At 43.0% G+C, this 23,877-nt stretch overlaps 1 protein-coding gene across 3 annotated transcripts in view; it reads right to left on the reverse strand.

The window, feature by feature from the left end:
- Window positions 1-23,877, reverse strand: part of LOC126248803 (glucose-6-phosphatase catalytic subunit 1) — a 204,379-nt gene that overhangs the window by 91,997 nt on the left and 88,505 nt on the right. For all 3 annotated transcript variants that reach the window (XR_007545540.1, XR_007545541.1, XM_049950198.1), the window contains exon 3: window positions 23,326-23,517. Coding sequence is in view for 1 of the 3 variants with exons in the window: in XM_049950198.1 (XP_049806155.1) it covers window positions 23,326-23,517 (192 nt within the window). In the remaining 2 variants the exon portion in view is untranslated. The remainder of the gene's footprint in view (window positions 1-23,325; window positions 23,518-23,877) is intronic.

The following is a 23,877-nucleotide window of genomic DNA, read 5'->3' on the forward strand; positions in this document are numbered from 1 at the left end:
TCAAAGCGCTGCTCGTGGAGCCTGTAGGAATCTACGAGGCACTGGCTCAGGCAGTATCAATAAGTTATGGTACTACAGTAAGAATCTAAATAAGAACAGGAGACTTTCTAGACAAATATTTGCTCTCTTGTTTACTTTCAACCAAGAAGAGTGTGAGGGAAAGTAGCTTCAGCAACTAGTATAAAGCCAGATGATTGTTAAAAAAAGAATTATAGTATTACAGCAAAGTATATGGACAACTTTACCACAAATAACTATGAATAGTTATAAATAGTTCCTAAGGAGATAAGTCAGACAGTATTGTGTGGGAAGAAAGCCCAAACAGATGCAGTGCTAAGAGGAGTTGGAAAAACAAGTTTCTACAGTAAATGTGAAGAGCCTCCATACACATGGACCAAATAATACACAACAACACAACTACAAGGAATGTAACACCACAAATAGAGTTGGAACTTGATTGTTGCTTAATCAATAAGGAAAACACAAACATTTCTTTGCTAAACTTAGAGTTACCATCAGATCATGTGGTCACACAACTAGATGAATTAAAGGTTGATGGAAAGTGTCTAAATGATTTAGACTGTATTATTGATAACACCAGCAAAGGAAAACACACTCTAATTACTGACATACTATTCTATCCCTACTTATGTGATTGTAGCCTTAATTACACTAGTTACATAAACCTGTTGCTACTTTCGACTTACATGGAATTACTTCAGTGATAATAATTGTTGCAGTAAGATATGTATATGAACTGCCATCATAAACCAAGGTGCAGAAAATTCAATGGCGTGAAAACCTCTTATTAGTATTCCTGAGGAAATAGCGATTTATGAAAGAAGCCCAAATGAGTAAGAACAGTCAGTGCACGTCAGAAACAGATGATAAACAAAACTGTAAAGAATAAGATTTAGTTAGGCCAGTTGTGAATATATATTGTAAATTTAGTTGTGAATAGACTGCAAATAGTGTTACTATCAAGGAAAACAAACTGAAAATCTAATTGTTTATAAAATGTAAATGTTTATTGCAAAAGAAAAAAAAGAGGATATCAATTAGAATATGTCAAACTTATTGTAAAAACATCATAGTTGTGAATAATGGATTTAATTAATGCTACTCTACAGAGTAACATCAGTTACATCAGCAGGGTAGATGTCTTGTATCAATGGAAATGACAACCAAGTCTTCAGAGTTAATAACAGGGGAAAGTTTCATGAGAATGACAAAGGAAAAGTTACAAGGCAGGCAAGCACTAAAGCATGACAACAGGTTGGTTGGTTTAAAAGAGGGGGGAAGGGACCAAACTACGAGGTCATCGGTCCCTTGTTCTGAAGTAAACAATGTCACAAGGGTGAGAATAAGACAAGGAGACAACACAAAACAGAAGGAAAGGAAAATCCACAATGACTGAAGGGCAACAAAAACTTAAATGGACAAAAGGGGACCAGAAAACCACAAAGATGCAAGAAACGGGTAGAAGAGGTTAAAACAAAAAGCATGTTACCATGGCTGGCTGACCACGAGGATAAACAGGAAAAGCCAGCCACTCTGCAACAAATTAAAACTCCCACACTGAAAGCACTAGGGTGGAGGACACACAGGGATGAAGGACATGCTAAAACTTAGAGCAAATGATAAAACTCACCCTCATGAATAAAACGTAAAACTAAAGCTGCTGTTGAGGCATTGTCACCTAACACCGAAGGTAGCGTGCTGGGAAAGTTCAAACTCAGCCGCAGAGCGGCTAAAAGTGGGCAGACCAGCAAGAGATTGATTACCGTCATTCATAAGCCACAGCGATACCGAGGTGGGTCCTCCCGACAGAGGAGGTAATGATGCTTCAGCCACATATGGCCAATACGGAGGCGACAGAACTACAGAGTCCCTGCAAGAGGCGCTCACAGAGGTCTTCCACACATTCGTAGTTTCCTTAATGGCACGCAGCTTGTTGTGCATGCTGAGGTTACACCATTTCATCTCCCAAAGCTGCAAAACCTTACGGCGTAATACTGAGCGCAGTTCAGTTTCAGAGAAGCCGATCTCCACAAGCGGTTTCTGCATAGCCTGTTTGGCCAGCCTGTTGGCAAGTTCATTGCCTGGGATTCTGACGTGACCTGGGCTCCAGATATACACCCCTGAATGACTGAACAATTCCAGGGCATAGATGGACTCCGGCATGGTTGCTACCAAAGGATGACGAGGGCAGCACTGATCGATAGCTTGTAGGCTGCTCAAGCACTCAGTACACAGGAGAAATGACTCGCCTGGTGCGGGCTTTCAAATTACTACACAGCCTCTGACTCAATGTTGCAATATTAAAAGTTTTGGCTGGTTTTGTTACCTAGGGTATGAAATACGTAGTTGCCGCATTACAGGCCAAATACTGCCGAGTCTACAGTATATGATAAGAATCCACACATGAATCGAATGGTCGAAGGTTTCTATCACTCAGCAATTGCGAATTATGAATGTAACATATAAATTTATAAATGAAAGATTGCAATTAAATAAAATCTGCAGGTACTATCTTAATGACTTTAAATGATGAGTACAACAGTAGAAGTACTTTTGAGAATGCGGTATATTTCTGCAAAACACTTATTGGTGTCGATGGTCCAGCAATTAAATAAAATATAAGTTGAATAACAGGGAAACAATATATTCCTACAGTGCATAATTAGTTATGAACAACAACACAGCTCACGAGATATTCACTTCTAACAGCACACTATGACTTCCCTGTAGAAGCCATGGAAATCTCACAAGAGCACAAGTCGGCACTACAAAATATTTCTATCCTCCGCAACCACGTGCAAACTGCTCCACTGTTCAATTCTTTCCGCCGACTGTCCGTCCGTTGCACCATACCATCATGGGCGCTCCATGCCCTGTGCCATACTGTCCAGAACTGCCCCGTGTCCTCTCTGGAAACTCGCTTCCATCCAGTCCTCCCATTCACGAGCACTGTGATTGGCTAGCGCACTCGCGCCATGTCTTCATGTCAATGCACAGTCATAATCATAATGAAACATATAGCAAATACTGGATTTACATTTAAATAACTTGAAATTAAATAAATATTCCTATGGCTGGACCATAAACATGCTCTAACACACATTATTAAATACATAAACAATTAAATAATCATATATCAAAAGAAAAGAAGCAAAAGGTAGGCCAGGAGCCTAATGTGTGTGTGCTTTCCTAAAACACCATAAATAATTGACTAGTTTCTTCATGAATAACATATCGGATATTAACAAAGACATAGATTAATCAATATATTTATAAGCATGCTGCTACTGTTTTTTCATGTATTTTATTTATTTATTTATTTATTTATTGTTCCGTGGGACCACATTTACGAGAAGTCTCCATGGTCATGGAACGAGTCAATACATGAAATTATAACACGATTGTAGAAACAGATGAAATGAAATATAAGAAACATATTCAGGCGACAAGTCGTTAGTTTAAATAAAGAAAATCAAGAATGTAACACTGGAATTTGCTTAATTTTTTAGCTCTTCCAGGAGCTCCTCGACAGAATAGAAGGAGTGAGCCATGAGGAAACTCTTCAGTTTAGACTTAAAAGTGTTTGGGCTACTGCTAAGATTTTTGAGTTCTTGTGGTAGCTTATTGAAAATGGATGCAGCAGAATACTGCACTCCTTTCTGCACAAGAGTCAAGGAAGTGCATTCCACATGCAGATTTGATTTCTGCCTAGTATTAACTGAGTGAAAGCTGCTAACTCTTGGGAATAAGCTAATATTGCTAACAACAAACGACATTAAAGAAAATACATACTGTGAGGGCAATGTCAAAATTCCCAGACTATTGAATAGGGGTCGACAAGAGGTTTTCGAATTTACACCATACATAGCTCGAACAGCCCGTTTTTGAGCCAAAAATACCCTTTTCGAATCAGAAGAATTACCCCAAAAAATAATACCATATGGCATAAGCGTATGAAAATATGCGAAGTATACTACTTTTCGTGTTGAAATGTCACTTATTTCAGATACTGTTCTAATGGTAAATAAAGCGGCATTTAGTTTCTGAACAAGATCCTGAACATGGGCTTTCCACAACAGCTTACTATCTATCCATACGCCTAGGAACTTTAACTGTTCCGTCTCGCTTATAACATGCCCATTCTGTCTGATTAAAATGTCAGTTCTTGTTGAATTGTGAGTTAGAAACTGTAAAAACTGAGTCTTACTGTGATTTAGCATCAAATTATTTTCCACAAGCCACGAACTTATATCATGAACTACATTATTTGATAATGTTTCAATATTACACACAAGATCCTTCACTACCAAGGTGGTGTCATCAACAAACAGAAATATTTTTGAATCACCTGTAATACTAGAAGGCATAAAATTTATATAAATAAGAAATAGCAGTGGCCCCAGCACTGACCCTTGGGGAGCGCCCCATTTAACAGTGCCCCATTGGGACTGAACATCATTACCACTCTCAATATTGCGGAGGATTACCTTCTGCTTTCTGTTCTTAAAGTAGGAGGCGAACCAATTGTAAGCTACTCCCCTTACTCCATAATGTTCCAACTTCTGCAGTAATATTTTGTGGTCAACACAGTCAAAAGCCTTCGTTAAATCAAAGAAAACACCTAACGTTCGCAACTTTTTATTTAATCCGTCCAAAACCTCACAGAGAAAAGAGACTATAGCATTTTCAGTTGTTAAGCCATTTCTAAAACTAAACTGTACATTTGACAGCAAATTATGTGAATTTAAATGCTGCAGTAACCTTGTATATACAACCCTCTCGATAACTTTAGCAAACACCGATGGCATAGAAATAGGTCTATAATTGTCAACATTATCCCTGTCTCCCTTTTTATAAAGTGGCTTCACTACCGAGTACTTTAATCGGTCAGGAAACCGACCACTCCTAAAGGAAAAGTTACAGATATGGCTAAGTACTGAGCTAACATACGTGGAACAATACTTCAGTATTCTGCTAGATACCCCGTCATATCCATGAGAGTTCTTGGTCTTTAGTGATTTAATTATTAACTCAATCTCCCTCTTGTCAGTATCATGGAGGAGCATTTCAGGTAACAGTCTCGGAACACTTTTTTCTAAGAGCGCTATATGATTCCCTGTTGGGACTAGGTTTCTATTTAGTTCACCTGCTATATTCAGAAAGTGATTATTAAGTACTGTACATATATGCGACTTATTAGTAACACGGACATCCCCACTACGCACTGATTCTATATTCTCGACCTGTCTCTGCAGACCAGCCACTTCCTGTACGACTGACCATATGGTTTTAATTTTATCCTGAGACTTAGCTATTCTATCTGCATACCACATACTTTTTGCCTTCCTAATAACTTTTTTAAGCACCTTACAATACTGTTTGTAATGGGCTGCTGCATTTAGATTGTGACTGTTTCTAACGTTTTGATATAATTGCCACTTTGTTCTACAAGATATTCTTATCCCTTTAGTCAGCCACCCAGGCTGCCTGTTTGTGCTAGTACCCTGTTTTGAACGTTCTAACGGAAAGCAACTTTCAAAGAGCACGAGAAAAGTCTTGAGGAAAGCATTATATTTATCGTCTACTGTATCAGCACTATAAACATCTTGCCACTCTTGTTCCTTGATAAGGTTTACAAAAGTCTGTACAGCAACTGGATCAGCTTTCCTAAAAAGTTGGTAATTATATTTAACATGTGTTGCAGCACAAAAATCTTTTAGACTTAAAATTTGTGCATCACGATCTGAAAGGCCATTCACCTTTTTGCTAACAGAATGCCCTTCTAATAATGACGAATGAACAAAAATATTGTCTATGGTTGTTCTACTGTTCCCTTGCACTCTCGTTGGAAAGAATACGGTTTGCATAAGATTATATGAATTAAGGAGGTCTACCAGCATCCTTTTCCTTGCACAATCACTTATACAATTAATATTGAAGTCACCACATATAACTAACTTTTTGTATTTCCTATAAAGTTAACCAAGAACCTCCTCTAGCTTTAGCAAAAATGTTGTGAAATTGTAGTCTGGGGATCTATAAATAACAACAGTAAGAAGTTTAGCTCCACTAAATTTAACCACACCTGCACAACATTCAAACACCTTTTCAGTGCAGTACTTTGAAACATCAATTGACTCAAATGGGATACCGTTTTTCACATACATGGCTACTCCTCCACACCGCAAAGAGCTCCTAGAAACGCTGCCAGCCAACCTGTATCCTGGTAAAGGAAGCCTCTGAATTATCTCCTTATTTAAGAGTACTTATGGCCTGACATGATCGATAGTAAAGGGCCACTTTGTCCTCCAATAACTCATGTACTATTTAAGTTACATGCCTGTAATTCATACCAATTTAGGTTTACACTAATAGCTTTCTAAAGACACGCCAATTGAAAAAAATCTGATGAAGTGTTTATATTTTGGAAAATCGTAGGTGGATGTTACTTGCATAATCTACCGTCAGATACTATACTTTAAACTAATAAAGATATTGAAAATCTGATTACACCATCAGAATCATCGTGCAAATAATAGTAATGCACATGTTTCTTTTTGAGATATCATGATCCATCTGGCTACTATTAATTTCTATACGAACAGTGAAATGTCTGCCATGATGGCTTCACGAAGTCCGCCATCTTTGGCATTCCCGCCATAGACATCTCCTTCATCGACACAAAGCACCATCCTCGTCACAGCGGAATCCCCAGCCACGTGGCTGGACCATGTGCTGGGACTATCCCTCTCGTCCAGCTAACGTTTGGCACCATGTGTTTGCTAACGAGCAGCCCACGCCCGCTTCCTCAGAACTAAGAATATTTTCTGGGCACGATGACTCACACGTTACCTCACACTGGGCACGAGCGGATGTGCTCAAGAGCACAAAATATGGCTGCCAGCTCTGCAGTGAAAACACTGCAGGCATCTGCCAAGGAACGCTGTGCTATATGTCCTCCATGAACAAAGGTAAAGCCAATGTGACCACCAGCCATTGAGACATCGGTGTAAACCATTTCATGGCCCCGGTACATGTCGAGAATCGAGAGGAAGTGACAGCAGAGAGTTGCAGGGTTAACTGAGTCCTTAGCGCCATGTGAAAGGTTCAGGTGAAGCCGCAGCCTAGGTTTACTCCATGGAGGTGTACGTGAATGAACCTCAAATATAGGTGGTAAAGGCAAGGACTCCAGTTTGAAGAGAAGGGACTGCACAACGAACTGCAATTGTAAGCCCTGACCTGGGCTGCTGATGCAGGAGATGAACCGCAGTGGGTAGGAAAAGGAGATGCAATGGAGGAACTCCGGCCTCCATCAGGACACTGCTCACTGCACTCGTCCTAAAAGCTGCTGTCACTAGGTGAACGCCACAGTGGTGCACTGGGTCAAGTAAACGCAACACTGAGGGTGCCACCAAACCATACACCAGACTCCCATAGTCAAGGTGGGATTGAACTTGGGCTCTGTAGAGCTGCAGCAGCATAGAGTGATCTGCACCTCAGGCAATGGAGGGCATTGGGGTGCTGCCAACACTTCCGCTTAAGCTGGAAAAGGTGAGGAAGCCAAGTCAACTGGGTGTCAAAAACCAGTCCTAAGACTTGATATGACTCTACTACAGTGAGTGGATCATCACTAAGATAAAGTTCTAGTTCCGGATGAATGGTATGATGCCAATAGAAGTGCATTACACACGACTTTGTGGCCGAAAACTGGAAACCGTTGGCTACAGCCCATGCTGCACCTTGTGTGTGGCTCCCTGTAGTTGCCATTCAGGAACACCAGTACTGATGGAGCAGTACAAAATGCAGAAGTCATCTGCATACAGAGAAGGTGAGACCGACAGCCCTACAGCTGCAGCTAGACCATTAATGGCCACTAAATATAGAGATACACTCAATACGGAGCCCTGCGGAACCCTGGATATGGGGCGAACTATGGGAGGCACCAACTTGGACACGGAAAGTACGAAGCGACAGGAAATTCTGGATAAAAATTGGAAGCGGGCCTCAGAAACACCACTCGTATACTGTGGCAAGGATATGATGTCGCCAGGTGGTGTCATACGCTTTTCGTAAATCAAAAAAGACAGCAACTAGGTGTTGGCATCTAGAAAAGGCTGTTCAGATGGCAGACTTGAGGGACACAAGATTATCAGTGGTAGAGCAACCCTGGCGGAAGCCGCCCTGACATGGAGCCAGTAGGCCCACGTGACTCCAGGACCCGACCCAACCCAACCCAACCCAACCCAACCCCTAACACACCATACATTCCAGCAGCTTACAAAGAACATTGGTGAGGCTGATGGGCCAATAGCTATCCAAATCAAGCGGGTTTTTACCAGGTATAAGCACTGGAATGACGGTGCTCTCCCGCCACTGCGATGGAAAGATGCTATCGCACCAGATCCGGTTGAAGATGACGAGGAGATGTCGCTTTTAGTCAGATGAGAATGTTTCATCATCTTGACTGTGCATCCAATCTGGCCCAGGAGCAGTGTCGGGGAAATGTGCAAGGGCACTGAGGTGCTCCCACTCACTCTGTAAATGGGGTGTTATAGGGTTCACTGTGGTGTGTAGCGAACGAGAGGACATTCTTTTCCATCCACCGTTTGAGGGTGTGAAAGGCTGGGGGGTAGTTCTCTGATGCAGAGGCTTGAGCAAAGTGCTCAGCAATTGTGTTCGCATCGGTAGACAACACGCCATTGATATTAATGCCAGTGACACCTGTTGGGTTTTGCTACCCAAAAAGACATCTGATCTGCATTCAGACATGGGATGGTGACGTATGGCATCCAACAGTCAAGACGTATCTCTCCCAGCACTACTGCTTCCATCTTTTGACAAGCTGGCGAATGCGGGCACAGAGCTGCTTAAAGGCTATGAGGGTCTCCAGGGAAGGGTGCCACTCTAGTTCTCGCTGATGCTCCTTAATTGTCTCAGTGACTTCTGGCAACCACCAAGAGACTGCCTTTCACCGGAGGCACCCTAAAGAGTGAGGGATCGCATTTTCCGCCGCATTATCCATTGTTGTAGTTACCTGCTCAACCATCACAGCAGTGTTACCATATGGGGAAGAGTCAGTGGTGACCACAGAGGTGAAAGTTCTCAGTCTGCCTTGTTTGAAGCCCATCTGGGCAAGCATGCCTGGGCCTATTGCCGGGGCGGTGACAGGAAGGTAGGAAAGTGGTCACTACCACACAGGTCACCATGTGCTCTCCACTGGATAGATGGGAGAAATCCTGGGCTGCTAATGGATAAATCAATGGCTGAATAACTACCACGAGCCACATTGAAATGTGTGGTGGCACTAGTATTTAAGAGGCAGAGGTCAAACTGAGGCAGTAAAGTTTCGACATCTCTGCCTCAACCAGTAAGCACGATGCCACCCCACAAGGGGTTATGGGCGTTAAAATCTTCCAAAAGTAGGAAAGGTTTATGGAGTTGATGAATCAGTGCAGTTAATGCATTCAGGGATACTACACCATCAGGAGGAAGATATACATTGCAGACACAGAGCTTCTAGGTAGTGGTGTGGGTACCACCACAATTTCCTCGGTCTTAGGGGTCTTCTTTTTAGACTTTTCTCGCTACTCCTTAGGTTTCTCTGGCTGGGAGGGCTTCACTGATTCAGTCTCCGGGAGTGAGGAGGATCATGAAGCCCTATGACCAGCTGTTTTTGGGCACTTCAGTCACTGGTGGGCATCATCTTTCCCACTAGCAGAAATCTGGGAAGGGAGTGACCCAAGGGATCCCTTCCTGGCAAGAGGAGCCGAAGAAGACTTTCACTTCTCTGGCTGGGAAATGGGGATTGGTGTCCCCAATGGTTGGAGGGGGGGGGGGGCAGTGCTCCTGAGGTAGGTGGTGAGGGAGGACCAGGGGTGAATTCCCCCCCCCCCCCCCCCCCACCATCAAGGGGACAGGCGAGGGGGCAGGCGTAGTCTTCTGGCTCTGAGAGCCGACTGGAATTTGCAGAACTGATGGAGCTACAACTGTTCTCATAGCGGCGGCGTACGAGGTGGTCATAGCCACAGGATGTAGCCGCTCATACTTTCTCTTAGCCTCAGTGTATGTTAGTCGGCCCAGGGTCTTGTATTCCATGATTTTCCTCTCTTCCTGTAAAATCCTGCAAGTCTGGCCAGCAAGGTGAATGATGCTCTCCGCAGTTGACACAGATGGAAGGTGGGGCACATGGAGTATTGGGATGTGATGGATGTCCACAATCTCGACATGTGATGCTGGAAGTACAGTGGGAAGACACATGGCCAAATTTCCAGCACTTAAAGCACCGCATCGGGGGAGGGATATATGGTTTGACATCACAGTGGTAGACCATCACCTTGACCTTCTCAGGTAAAGTGTCAGCCTCTAAGGCCAAGATGGAGGCCCCAGTTGCAATCTGATTATCCCGCGGACCCCGATAGACGCGCTGCATGAAATGAACACCTCACCACTTTAAATTGGTGCACAGCTTGTCGTCAGACTGCAAAAGAAGGTCCCTGTGGAATATAATACCCTGGACCATATTTAAACTCTTATGTGGCATGATGGTAACAGAAACATCCCCCAACTTGTTACAAGCGAGTAAAGCCCGTGACTGGGCAGAGGATGCTGTTTTTATAAAGACTGATCCAAAGCGCATTTTGGACAAGCCCTCCACCTCCCAAAACTTCCCCTCTAAATGCTCCGTGGCTTGATAGAAACAAAGGAGTCCCCATCAGCTATCGTACATACGAGGTACCGGGTTGAATAAGGTTTGCTGTCTTCCTTAGCCTGGTGTTCCTCCCATGGTGTGGCCAGGGAGGGGAATGATTTAGGGTCGTACTTTCTTGTATTGTACTGAGACATGGAACGCTTAGAGACTGCTGGTGTCTGATCACTAGCAAGTGATGATATGGTACGATTCATCGCGCGTCATCTGCCCTGATGCCACCCACTCCAACACAGGGGCGCTACCCAGCCGCAGCAAAAACCACCTGGCAGGATGGCTTTTGCCAATAGTTCCGATGCCCCAGGGTGACGGGCATCTAGTCCTTGGCATACATGGGTAGTTAACGACGAAGGCATCATCAGCAGATTGATCCCTGTGTAGTCAAGGGGCTACAACCAACAGGGTACATGGTGGCCCCACCACAACGAATTGGCTACTGTGCTGGATAGCAGGTGCAAAGAAGTCAATGGTAACCGTCGGTGCACAAAGTGACACTGCATAGTGCATGGTGTAAAATGCACCCAGGAAGGTGTCCTTGGCCGAGAGATGGAGAACGAGCTGGACTGCAATGCAACGATGAGAAAGTGGGCTAAAGATCTCAAGGCACAATGGACATGATGCACCATGTAAGACACACTTCCCCAATTGACTCGCTCTTCTGGAAAATTTTGAAAATGGAGGTCAAACCCTACAGGGGACCATCACATAAAGGCTGAAACATGTGAGACTCCTGTTAGATGCCTCTTATGACAAGCAGGAATACCTCGGGCGTATTCTGATCCCCGGACCTGCAGGAGGCATGACAACAGGCTTACATAAAATGTCTTGCTACAAGCCACACTGAAGGAAATATTTTCAGCCGGTGGCACCACAGAGACACCAGCTGCACTTAACAAATAACACTGTAAGCCGTAAATATCATTTCAGAGTGAGAGTAAGAGGAGGATACAGGAGAGTTACTGGAAGGGGTACATCTACATCACGAAGAGCCTATAGCAGGTCTAGGACACAAATTTACAACAACAGCTTGCCCCTTCACTCAGCTTCTGAAAATCAGTGCATTATTAGAGTCAATACCATGGCGAGAACACTTAAACATTATGCCAAGTCAGGGATGCGTGGTGTTGAAGGGGAAATTGATTAAAACTCGGATGGAGACAGGAGTAGAGGATAGATAGGACAGGCACGTCCCAGTGGAAGTGGAGAGATAACAGTATTGGCAGAAAAAGAAACAGCCGATGTTATTTGCCGATTGTGGCTGAGCAGAGTTATCTGTAGTAGTTTGGAACAGTAGATGGAGTTCTAGCTGGGTAGCTGAGGACTCCATGCTGCATCATGACTGCAGCCACAGCTAATACTGGCAGCTTCTTTTAGTAGATGGATCAGTGCAGTTAGTCACTGTCTGTGTGTAAAGGCTTGGTTTTTTGTGCGTATAACTCGTTTAGAGCAAATGTAGACTAGGTTGTAGATGTTCTCCGAGTAAAATCAGAAGTTGTTTGTCATTCAGTAGGAATTCCAATTCTTACCTTTTGTAATGATGGAATTTTAATGACATTGTGAAGTCAAAATTCCCTCTCACTTTGGCCAGCCAATGATACTTGTTTAGGACGCAACAGGACCTTAAACCATTATCTTACTTACTTCTTTCTTGACTCATTCTGGTATGTACTCTTTTAGTCTTTTTAAAGGGTCTGGTAACCACCAGCTATCACCTAGCCTTCAGGCACCGGATGATGTCTCCATCAGTGGACGCTACGAGGCGACGTGGTGGCTGAGTGACAGTGCACGATAATTGTGCATTCAGTGCCTAAGCTAGACAAGCACCTGCTGGCACTCACCCTCATTCTAACTGGCCGTGGGCATGACTCACTTAGTAACTGAACTTTGTAACAATTTTCTTGCCATGAGGCATCCTAAACTTTACACTTGTATTATTTTCTCTTGTACTTGTGGTCTAAAAATATACTTATCCAAGCAGTGATGATGTGTTTTCATTTTGTTAGTTACTTCATAACTGCTGACAAAGATGAGATTTTTTTGTGTCTTTGAAACCACAGACCCTGTGCCCAAGGCTAGCTCATCAGGAGTGTCGATGGAAGTCATGCTGCAGCAATTTCTCCAACAGCAGTTAGAGTGACAGAAACATCAGGAGGCCCTGTTGTCTGTGTTGCTCTCCCACCAGTCATTTGTGAATCCACCACTGTTTCCACTGTACGATGAGTTGGCAGAAGAGTGGGAGGCCTAGTGTGGTTAAGGCCTTTTTATTGTTGTGATTTCACCTAGTACGTACCACCTTTTGTGCAAACTGGCCCCGTTTGTGGAACCTGTGTACCTGTCCTTTGGTGAAATGTGTGTTTTAGTCTCTACCTACTTTGACTGTTACTGCCATTCATGTCACTGCTTTCCATGGGGAGTTTTATCAGTGTTGTAAATTGCCACACCAGTCCTATCGTGCATGGGCAACTGAACTGGGGGGGGGGGGGGGGGGGGGGGACTCAGTAGGAAATGCTGTTTTTGGGTCTCCTGTACATAAGGACTTGTACCCGGGGTGATGATTCAGAACACCATTATTTGCAAGGCTTTAGCTAAGGAAGTGTGCAGAAAGTTTTACATTTTGAAGACCCGTCTTTGGATGACTTTTTAAAAATAACGCAATTCTTTGAAGTTTCCTGGGCCATGAGCTGGTGCTTAGATTTTGGAGGCAACGTAGTGGCCTTCATCTCAGACCTGGAAGAGGAATCCCACTTAACCAAAGTAGTAAATGTGACAACCACAGAGAGCACTTTCCAGTCTGGTCACGTTAACAAAGAAAGCAATCTCTGCCCTCTGACAGGCACATGTTTCTGTTGCGTAGAGAATGTTTTTGAAAACATGTCAGAGATGATTGCCCCAATGGCAGGACACAGCTGGATGGAAGGCATGTCAGATGGAAGGACATCTCATGACTGTATGCTGGAGGAGGAGGAGGAGATTAGTGTTTAAAGTCCCGTCGACAACGAGGTCATTAGATACGGAGCGCAAGCTCGGGCGAGGGAATGATGGGGAAGGAAATCAGCCGTGCCCTTTCAAAGGAACCATCCCGGCATTTGCCTGAAGCGATTTTAGGGAAATCACGGAAAACCTAAATCAGGATGGCCGGAGACGGGATTGAACCGTCGTCCTCCCGAATGTGAGTCCAGTGTGCTAACCACTGCGCCACCTCGCTCGGTGACTGTATGTTGTACTTGGGATAGATGACATGTGCAATGTCAGGACCAGCTGTACATTGATGCGATTTTGTAGAAATCCTCCAAGCTGGGAGTGTCCCTCAGAAACTGTTCATCACACTCACTTTATGTGACAGACAAGGCCAGCTACAGCTGTGCCTTGGCATCCCTGTTAAACTTTCAGGCGAATGTCCACCTGGGAGCACCTCCTCGACAGTCCACAGCTCGCCGCCTGGTGGTATATAACAAGTGAAACATTCAGCTTAATGGACAAACCATAATTGTGGAATCATACAAACAGGTTGTCCACCACCTTACCTTTCTGGTGGATCACAGCATGGGCAAAGCGATCATTTTTGGCCTTGACACTTTCTCAACTTTAGGATTTGTCATCAAAGACTCTGCCAACCAGTTTTGGAACAAATCCTGTTTCAAGAATTGGATGACCCCAATAAGGAATACCCTGAAATTTTCTCTGAGGGCCTTGGCAAGGCAAGGAACTTTGTGTCTTACCTCACTTTCAGGGCGTCTGTATACCCTGCTTCTTCCATGTGCGGTCTGTGCCCCTTGCAGTGAGGGATGCCGTGAAAATTAGACAGCCTGTGTCCGTGATTGAGGGTGTGATACCATTAGTTATCATAAAAAAGCCAGCAGGAGAACTGCGCCTGTATTGAGATTTTAAAGTCACCATCAATTCTCAGTCAGAGGTCAATTCGTGTCCCATTTCGAAACCTGACAATTTTTCTCAGCAATAGTGGGTGGACAACATTTTTCAAAATTCCATCTTCCTGAAGCTTATTTACAGCTACCTCTGGACAAAGAATCACAGAAAGTCCTCATAGTCAACATATTGCACAATTTGTATAGTTTCAAATGTTTAGTTTTTGGGGTGGCCAGTCATTTTTCAACGATTCCTTGAACAGCTGCAGGATGTTCCTGAGTGCATGAATGGTAATGGGATCGTCAATGGCAGAACACTTGGAAAACTTGCAGTGGCTGTTTCATATCCTCCAATCAGTGGGCCTAAAATGTAACCTCGAGAAATCAATATCCTTTCAACCATTGGTGGAATACCTATGGCATGGTATCTCCTGCAAAGGTATTCAAACCACACAGAAGTTGAAGGCTATCCTCAATGTTTCCCCACCCCCAGAAATCTAAAGGAGCACCAGTATTTTTGGTAAGCTCACATGTTATGGCATATTCATCCTAGGTGTGGTGTTGATTGCACAGCCACTAAACAATCTATAGAAGAAGGGCATCCCTCTTGTTGGTCGGAAGCACACAATCGGGCTTTCAGGACTCCAACACAGGTCCCAGTATCTGCCCCCCTGTCTTGCCATGTTGGTAGTGGTCTGACCACAGCCTGGCTCAGAGATGCAGATGGCTCAGAACATCCGATTTTTTTGCTCTAAAGACGCTCAATGCCACACAAAAGAGATAAATCACAATTCCAAAAGAAGGTTGTTGCAATTATCTTTGTGCTAAAGAAATTCTGTGTTTTCCTCTATATAATGAAGTTTCACATCACAGATCATAAGCCATTGCCCTCACTCTTCAGTCCATCAGCGAAGCTCTTTGAGGAAATTGCTCACAGCCCTTACTGTTGGGCAATTTTCTCAGCAGGTATCATTATGAAATCCACTTCTGCAATACCACGGAACAATACAACATGGATGCCCCTTTCCCATCTCCCAATGGGACCTGATCTGGAGTTGACCCAGATGAGATTTTGTGTTTCCACTTTGATGAAGATGTTCAGCAAGTGGTGGGTGTATTTCCTAACATGGCACCTCATGTGGCAGCAGTGGTGGTGAAAGATATCATTTTACAACAGGTAAGGCAGTACATCCAACAATCACATATTCATATTTATGGTAATGACTCCAACCACTTGTGCCACTACTTTCACCTTCACTACTGGTCCATCCTGGTGGATGGTGTTATCCTGCTCACTACTGATCAGTGATCTCTCCAGGTCGTCCTGCTGGAACCTTTGCACCACACTATACAACAACTCCTACACAACGGTCACTGAGGCACCTCTTGTACCAAACTTACTCAGCACCATGTTTACTGGCTGGGCAGAGAATAGTAAGTTGAGAATTTTTTGTTCAAAACTGTTCTTAGTGCGAACAGCAGCAGGCAGCACCCCTTCAGATATTCTCTTCTTGGCTGATGCCCTCCTGCCTGTGGGAGTGGGTTCATGTTGACTTTGTGAGACCATTCGCAGATATGACTAAGTTGATTGTCATCAATGTGTACTCCAACTTTCCAAATGTGGTCAACTGTCGGTCCGTAAGTATACAAGCTACTATCGTGCCATTCTGCAGGATTTTCACTGCATGGCCTCATGCAGGTGTCAGACAATGAAACACAGTTCTTTTCCCACATTTTTAGTGAGTTCTGTTATCGCAACAGAATTCACCATCTGCTGTGACCACCTTTTCACCCCCAACAAAATAGTGAGGCCAAAATGCTCATACACAAGTTCAAGATACAGGGGTAGAAGTATGTGGCAAAAGTTTCTCCAGATGAGACTCTTACTTTTTTTTCTTTTTCTTTAAATTCATACCAATAGGAGAGAAGAGCCCTGTGGAACTCTTCCATGGCTGTCAAGCCTGCAAGCTTCTCCACTTCACGCTACAATCACCTGGGGTCCTGTCTGTGATAACATCTTCCCATTTCTGGCTGGGCACCCGCATTTGGGTGAAGGAGTTACGACGTCAGGACACGGATTGCAGTAGTCACCCAGCAGCTGTGGGGCCACTGTGCGTTCATTTTGGACACGGGGGACTGGATGGTGACATACCGTAAAAGTCAGCTGTGCTTGTAGGATGGAACCCAGCCACCCTGTCCTCTGGACCTTCCGGTGATTTCCCACTGCGACGATGGCACCAACCTTCGTCCCTCCCCTGTCAGACCCTCTGCCCCCTTCTCATCTCGTAGGCCACTCAAAATGGACCAGCTGTTGGTCGACGATCAAGCTGTGGTACTGGCCACATCGGCACTACCCCTTCCATGTCGGGATCAAACAGAGATGAGGAGTGGCCTCCACTCCCTATGTCAGAGGTGCAGTGATGTCCACCACACAACCAGCCTGGAATCTCCCCTCTGTATGCTTGTCAGGGCCGATCAGGAGCAGGTCAAGCAGGAGAGGCCATCTGATATCCTCGATGATGTCGGCCTGGTTCAAGGCACTGCTGAGACGTTTGGCCGAGCACGGGTCACCACACTGACATGCAACTTGTTGCTCCCCCCATAAATGAAGGGATTTGGTAACCAAACAACCACCTAGGCGTCAGGCACTGCTTGACAGCTTTGTCAGCGGCCGCTAAGAGATGACATGGCAGCTGAACAACAGTGCACGACTGTGCAGGTGCATTCAGCACTCCCTGGCATGCGTGCCTATGTAGGGAAGTGCCAGCTGGCGCTCACCCTTATTCTCCTCTGGCCCCACCCGTGACTCGCTTTGCATCTGAAATATGTTGTGGTTTTCTTGCCACGTGGCACCATGAACTTTGTACTCATATTATTTTTCCTTGTGCTTTTGACCTGAAAATATGCCTGTCAAAGCAGTGATGGTGTGTTTTTATGTTGTGAGCTACAACAGGAGCCATTTCATGGTGCACAAAAGATTTCTTGTAGCATCAGTTACTAAGGTTTGTTGAGAATTTCTTAGATGCATTCACACTGCTGAAATAATATCACAATGAATGGCACAGCTTTTCTTTGTTGTCTTAATATTTTCTTGGTAAGCATACCCCAATTAGTTGATGAAAATTGTAAAGTCTATGTATGATAAACATCAAAAGATACTTCAATGAAAAATTGCCTAAACTCTAGAGTTCAAGAGAGAGGTGGCTATTTGGATGGCATGAGCCACAATTTTTGGTGTTCTATGGGGCCTACCGCTACTTTCCTAGTACGAATTGGGACCAATGGTTATGTAGTTGTTATAAATGAGAAGAGTACTGTAGACAGTCCTAACAAAAACACCAATATCCAGTGCTCAATCTGACAATACACAACACCAGTTCTGTGAGATTTCATCTGATTAATATGTAATCCAATTTCAGAACTTACACAGGTCTGCATAATGATCTGACTAACATTATCATGCATACATATGTGGTAAGTTTTAGAATACAATGGACATATCTTCTCATATGGTCACTAACGGCAGAAAGAGTTGCACAATATCACAAATAGTACAGTACAGCCCTGGGAAAAATTCACATGCATGCATTCAATCTTCAATCATCCAAAGACATATGAAGAGCTAAAAGTGGTGCAACATTTTATTCATCATTTGAATTCAGGCGCTTTCATTGTGCTAGTAATGAATTGCATATATTGTAAATCACTACTCCCACGAGACAGTTCAACAATTCACTCTTGCCATTAGAGTTTCTATAGCCTGACATAAGTAGTGACTGGTTGTCTTCATAAACACAGCAAGTTTGTGCTATTTAAAATTATGTACAAAACTGCGCTGGCGCGAATGTCAGGAGCAGATGGGAGGCCTCTTGGCGCTCGTCTGTGGTGAGAGCCATTGTCAGTGAAATGCAAGTCATCTGGAACGAGACAGAGGGGATTGGAGGAGTGAAAGGGTGGGGGAACTGCTTATTATTGCACAGGATGAAGCCATACAAAACACAGCTACGAGCAACACTAAGCCGCAGAAAGACAGTAGACTCTTTCTGGGACAAAATAGGAGGAGGAACATCACACAACAGTTGTGTCTTTGATAACGTACAGTTTACTGGCAAGAACAGCAATCAACCATTATTAGTTCCAGTTGTAATGGATCGCAAGTCTTACTGTGTTCAAAAATTAGGGACAGGTATCCCTATTAAAAATGATGGTTTTGTAGTTACTTTCCTGCTTAAGCAGGCAGCTAATTTATTCCCATGGATTTCCGTATGACTCAAGATCCAAGTTAAACGAGTGAACATATTGTACGGCTGAAACCATAAAGAAAGTCAGGGAGAGTGAATGCGATTAGGTGAGAGGGCAGTATCAGTCAATAGCCCACAGACTGCTCATAGCCATGTATTCTTCTTCTTGGAGGGGTCTAGCAACTGCTAGCAGTTACACCATGAATATGAGGCAGGCCTCTAAAAAGAGTGCTGTTCCTGGCCTGGCACACATCAAAACATATCCTGTCTTTTCTACTTCTTTAGAGCCAATTTAATTAATCTCATCCTTTTAGAAGGAAGGAAGATTAGGGTTTAATGTCCCATTGACATCGAGGTTATCAGAGTCTGAGCACAAGTTCTGATTGTTCCAAGGCCATGGAAGGAAATCGTGCAAGCCCTTTGAAAGGAATCATTCAAGGATTTACCTAGAGTGATCTATAAAACTCACAGAAAACCTAAATCAGGATGGCCAGACATGGATTTGGACCATTGGCCCCCAGAATGCAAGTCCAGTGTGCTAACCACTGTGCCACCTCGCTCAGTCAGCATCTTGGTTTTCCCATAGGACTAACAGGAAGCTATTTCGTAAAACAGAAAGGACAACAGAAATTCTAGGACCTTGGGATAGAACCATGATCTGGATAAACACCAGGAGTGATCAACTGGGGTCACCCCATAGATGGGAAGTATGAGAAACTTCCAAATGCCTTCTGATTTAGAAGCCAACCCTGTTGTCAGGGGATCGGAACTTCTGGGAGGGGGAGAAAGAATCTGATAATTTTAATGGGTAAGGAATTGTTAGGTAGTAGTTGCATAACTGAGTAGCAATAAGCAGCTTCTTTGCCACTGGCCAGTGTCAAGTCATGACTGGGGGAGTGGGGAGGGTGACATGGATACAGTCAAAATATTTTGGGATGGACCACCAGATCTGAGCAGGAACTTGAGGTTACGCTGGACTACTGCCTTCCTACTTCTGCTTGAAAATGACATGACCAACCATGGCTGCAGCAACATGTAGAGAGTCCCCTTAGCCTGAATTATAGTCACCAGATCATGATGGGTAGCTCATTTCATCTGACAACTGTAGAAACTTGTTCCCTACTTCATCCAGCACAAGAGCAGAAACACCTTCCCATTTTCTACATCCACAACACAATTTGCAACTGCAAAAAACTAAAACACTGCAGATATTTGAGCATTCTCAATAGTTTCACCTTCCAGTTCTACACTGAAAGTCAACTATGCTGGACTAGGCAAGGCTTTAATTTTCCTCACCCACTCTTTTCAGTAGTACAACACACTAGTGATCAAATCTCACCCAAAATCAACATCATATTTTGCCTCTCTCATTTCTTATGTCCCTCCAACCATGACTGTTCTCCCACACCCACAAACCACTGCTTGATAACTTTACAGGAATTCTTTACTTTAAAATTTCCTTCTCTTCTTTCTCAAGGCCACATATTTTGTGACTTATGTAAGAGTGATCATGAGAAGCCTCAATATAGATCCTCCACACAGACAAAGGCTATGGCTGTTGAGGTTAATAGTAATGATTGCGTAGCAGAAAATCTCCTCCAATGGGTGCACATATCAACCGTGAAGCTTCTTAGAGGCATATTTCAGAAGTATGGCACAACCTCAAATTCAAAGATCTGTTCGCACCTCCATACCAGGCCTCACAACTGTAAATACACAAACCCAGCTACCCCAGATACTCAGCTGTGACTGATTACTATGCTCCTGCTGAAAGGATTTTGGACTTAGTTGATTAAAATCTCCAGCCCATTGTCTACAATCTATACTAAAGTAACAAACCACTTGCTCCAGTGCCTTTCCGCAGCTGCTACACCATTACCATTAGGCATCCTTGTTGCCACAACTAATGCCACTTCCTTATACGTTAACATTTTCCCATTTCCATAGCCATACTGCTATCAAATACTATCTTTCCCAATGGCATGCAATCCCCAAATATACGTAATTCCTCATACATATAACAGATATATCCTCACCCACAACTGTGTCTCCTTCGAAGTTTGATATACAAGCACCAAGAAAACTCCTTCAACACTCCACAAAATTATTAACATTTTGCATGAGTAAGACACATTACTGATACTTCTGTCATTTGGATTCAGGGCCAATATACACCGTCCTTATTCCTCCACATTCTTAACACCATCAATCTAGTCCATTTCATTTGATGCTATTCAACTAAGCAAGCCACATTCCTGGATGAAAATCCAGGTGTAAAACCTGTGCCATTCATGCACACAGCACATTCTATCCAATCCTGCCAGTGATATACCCACTCCCATCTGAGACAGAGTCATCTGTAATATAAGTCACCCAAATATCAACTTCAAGGTAACTTTGGTATAGCTTTTTATTTGGGAATGGCCACTACCAAATGTCCACTACAGCTCTACATATTTGTCTACAATAACTGCTTCGCAACCAATGGACACCCTGCCATCCTGTTTCCCAGTCTTCAGCAAGTAATGATTTAGGCCATTCTTCATGGATGCTGTAATTTTCATAAACAGTGTATCTGTGATTTACTACTATATCTTTTTACACTTATTTAACACAGAAAAATTATTATTAATTACAAATGTCATACTGAAAGTTATCAAAATTTTATTCTCAGGCTGTGTGTGATTGCAACTGTTTTGCTACATACAGCAGATGATCCCAAATAAGCACAATGGGAGAAAGACTCATGGCGACTTACTTTGTAAAATTCTGTGTCAGTTTTTAGCATCATTTTGATGGCAGATCTTCACCACCAATTGCAGACTGTGTATTTTGAGGGCACAAGGATTGGTGACAGTTAAAACATTTTAACAATGGAAATATAGACATTAGAGATCATACTGGCACAGGTTGTTGTTCCTCCACTAAAATGGGCAAAACCTGGAATGAGTGAATGAACCTTTCAAGGTAAACACACACCACTAAGGGAAATTGCATATTCCTTCAACCTGCATATACAGTTGTTCAAAGGCTGATTGTAGAGATGAGATATAATACCCAGTGTAGCCTTTGGTTGCCACAGTTGCTGACATTTCACAAGAGGAAGAATCAGCATCGAGTTTGGAAATTCTTGTACATTCTCCCAACAATACAGATGTGGCGCCTTCCAGCAAACATTTGCTTGGATTGCTCAAGGACAAAGTTTGAACAGAATAGTTCAGGAGCGATCAGGTGGTACTTGAGGTTTATCAACCTACATGTAGCTCAAAAAAAGTTCTACAAAAGAACCAAATGTATCTTTGGGATAGCATTTGCTTTGCTGATATGCCTAGTGTTTAACTAGGCTCACATGTTTAATGTTTTTTTCTGGGCAGTTCTTAGCTAAGATGCCTGAAGTCTACCTATTACTCTTCTACACACAGTGGACAGAGCACATAGTGCACAGAGCCACGGATATAGGCCATCTGCTTTAACCAGCAGTTTTCAATATAGCTACTATTTGTGAGACACTGTATGTACCCTCTGAGCACTGTCCATGTTCTGAATTATTACATGAGCTGTTCAGCAACTGTAGGCATGCTGTTTCTGATACCACATTTCTTGGCTTCATCAACTTTTAACCAAACTATCACCTTCTAGCCCAACATAGCCCACGGTCTATGCTGCAGATAAGTGTCACCAGAGCCTTAATCCTGATTACAAGCCACTGCCATTATGGCAGTGGTCAAAGCCAATGGTCAGCATCACTAACAGAATTGACACCCACCCTCCCTCCACAAGCACATAAATGGGGACACATTTCTTCACAACACTGTCAACTGGTCTGTGTCAGACATTGCTGAACCATCTCAAAGTGAAATCTACACACCAACTGAAATTATACACAGTCTCTTCAGTATATGGGGATGAAAACACACAGTAAATTAATAGTAAAAAACATACTTAATGTGATGCAAGATCCTCTAAAAATATGGCTGCAGGAAAATTTATCGGAGAAATGTTGCTATTTAGTAGGAGGATTCATGGAGGATGTAGTGTTAATTTGAGCAAAATGTTAATTAGCATTAAATTTTTCCTTCTATAACAAAATTGTATCATTATTAAAAATGATTTTCATTATGTACTTTATGAGAGTAACAAAACACAATTCACAATGCATTGCCATTGATTTCCTGATGTGGTCATCCAGTGGATAACATCTGAGCTTACACATACATCATTAGTCATTACTGATCCCAGATAGTTTAATTATCTTACACTTGGCAAATTTGGTTACATCAGCCAAGTATTTTCATAAAGTGAAAAATACATAATAGAAATGAGGGTGTTTTGCATGAAACAAATTTTAGCCCTTATACACAAACTAGTTTTCTGCAAGACCTATGTCAATTTAAAATTTTGTTACACGATTTCTTGTTTTTCAAAGAAGGAAAGATGTCTTTCACTATGATTTAGTATTAACTAGGAAATAAATTATACAAACACAGCAAACCTTTTTCCTGTACTTGGCAACAGTACAGTATTAATAAACCAACACAGAAAGATATACAGCACAGCTGTAGTGCCCATGACATGTCCTGAGGGGGAACCTGGGCCAGTTTCGCAGGTCATGTGTGTTTGTTGTAGCATTATGTGCGACTGCTGTTCCCGCACCCACCAATATGGGCGATGCTCCATAAACAGCCTGAAATCACAAAAATGATTCAATACATGTCCACATTTACCAACTACTGTCGTATACACAATTGTCCAAGATTTGTCTTTCACTGTGTGTGGTTTTTTTTCTGGTTTCACTTTCACCAGAAGTGAAATAACACAAATAACAATGTTATTAGTTAGGACATACAGAAATGTGAATTTCAAAATACAGAGGGATGCTGTAAGTAAAACTAGCATGAAAAATTTTTAAGTCTGAAACTATCTGAAATTAAATGTGTTACCCTAGTTCAGCAATAGGAGGATTGTACTTTACAAAAGATGACAGAAATGGCCACCCCTGATAGCAATGCAGCACTGAGGCTATTTATCAAACTTTAAGACACAC

The sequence above is a fragment of the Schistocerca nitens genome, chromosome 3, assembly GCF_023898315.1.
Source record: "Schistocerca nitens isolate TAMUIC-IGC-003100 chromosome 3, iqSchNite1.1, whole genome shotgun sequence".
NCBI lineage: Eukaryota > Metazoa > Arthropoda > Insecta > Orthoptera > Acrididae > Schistocerca > Schistocerca nitens.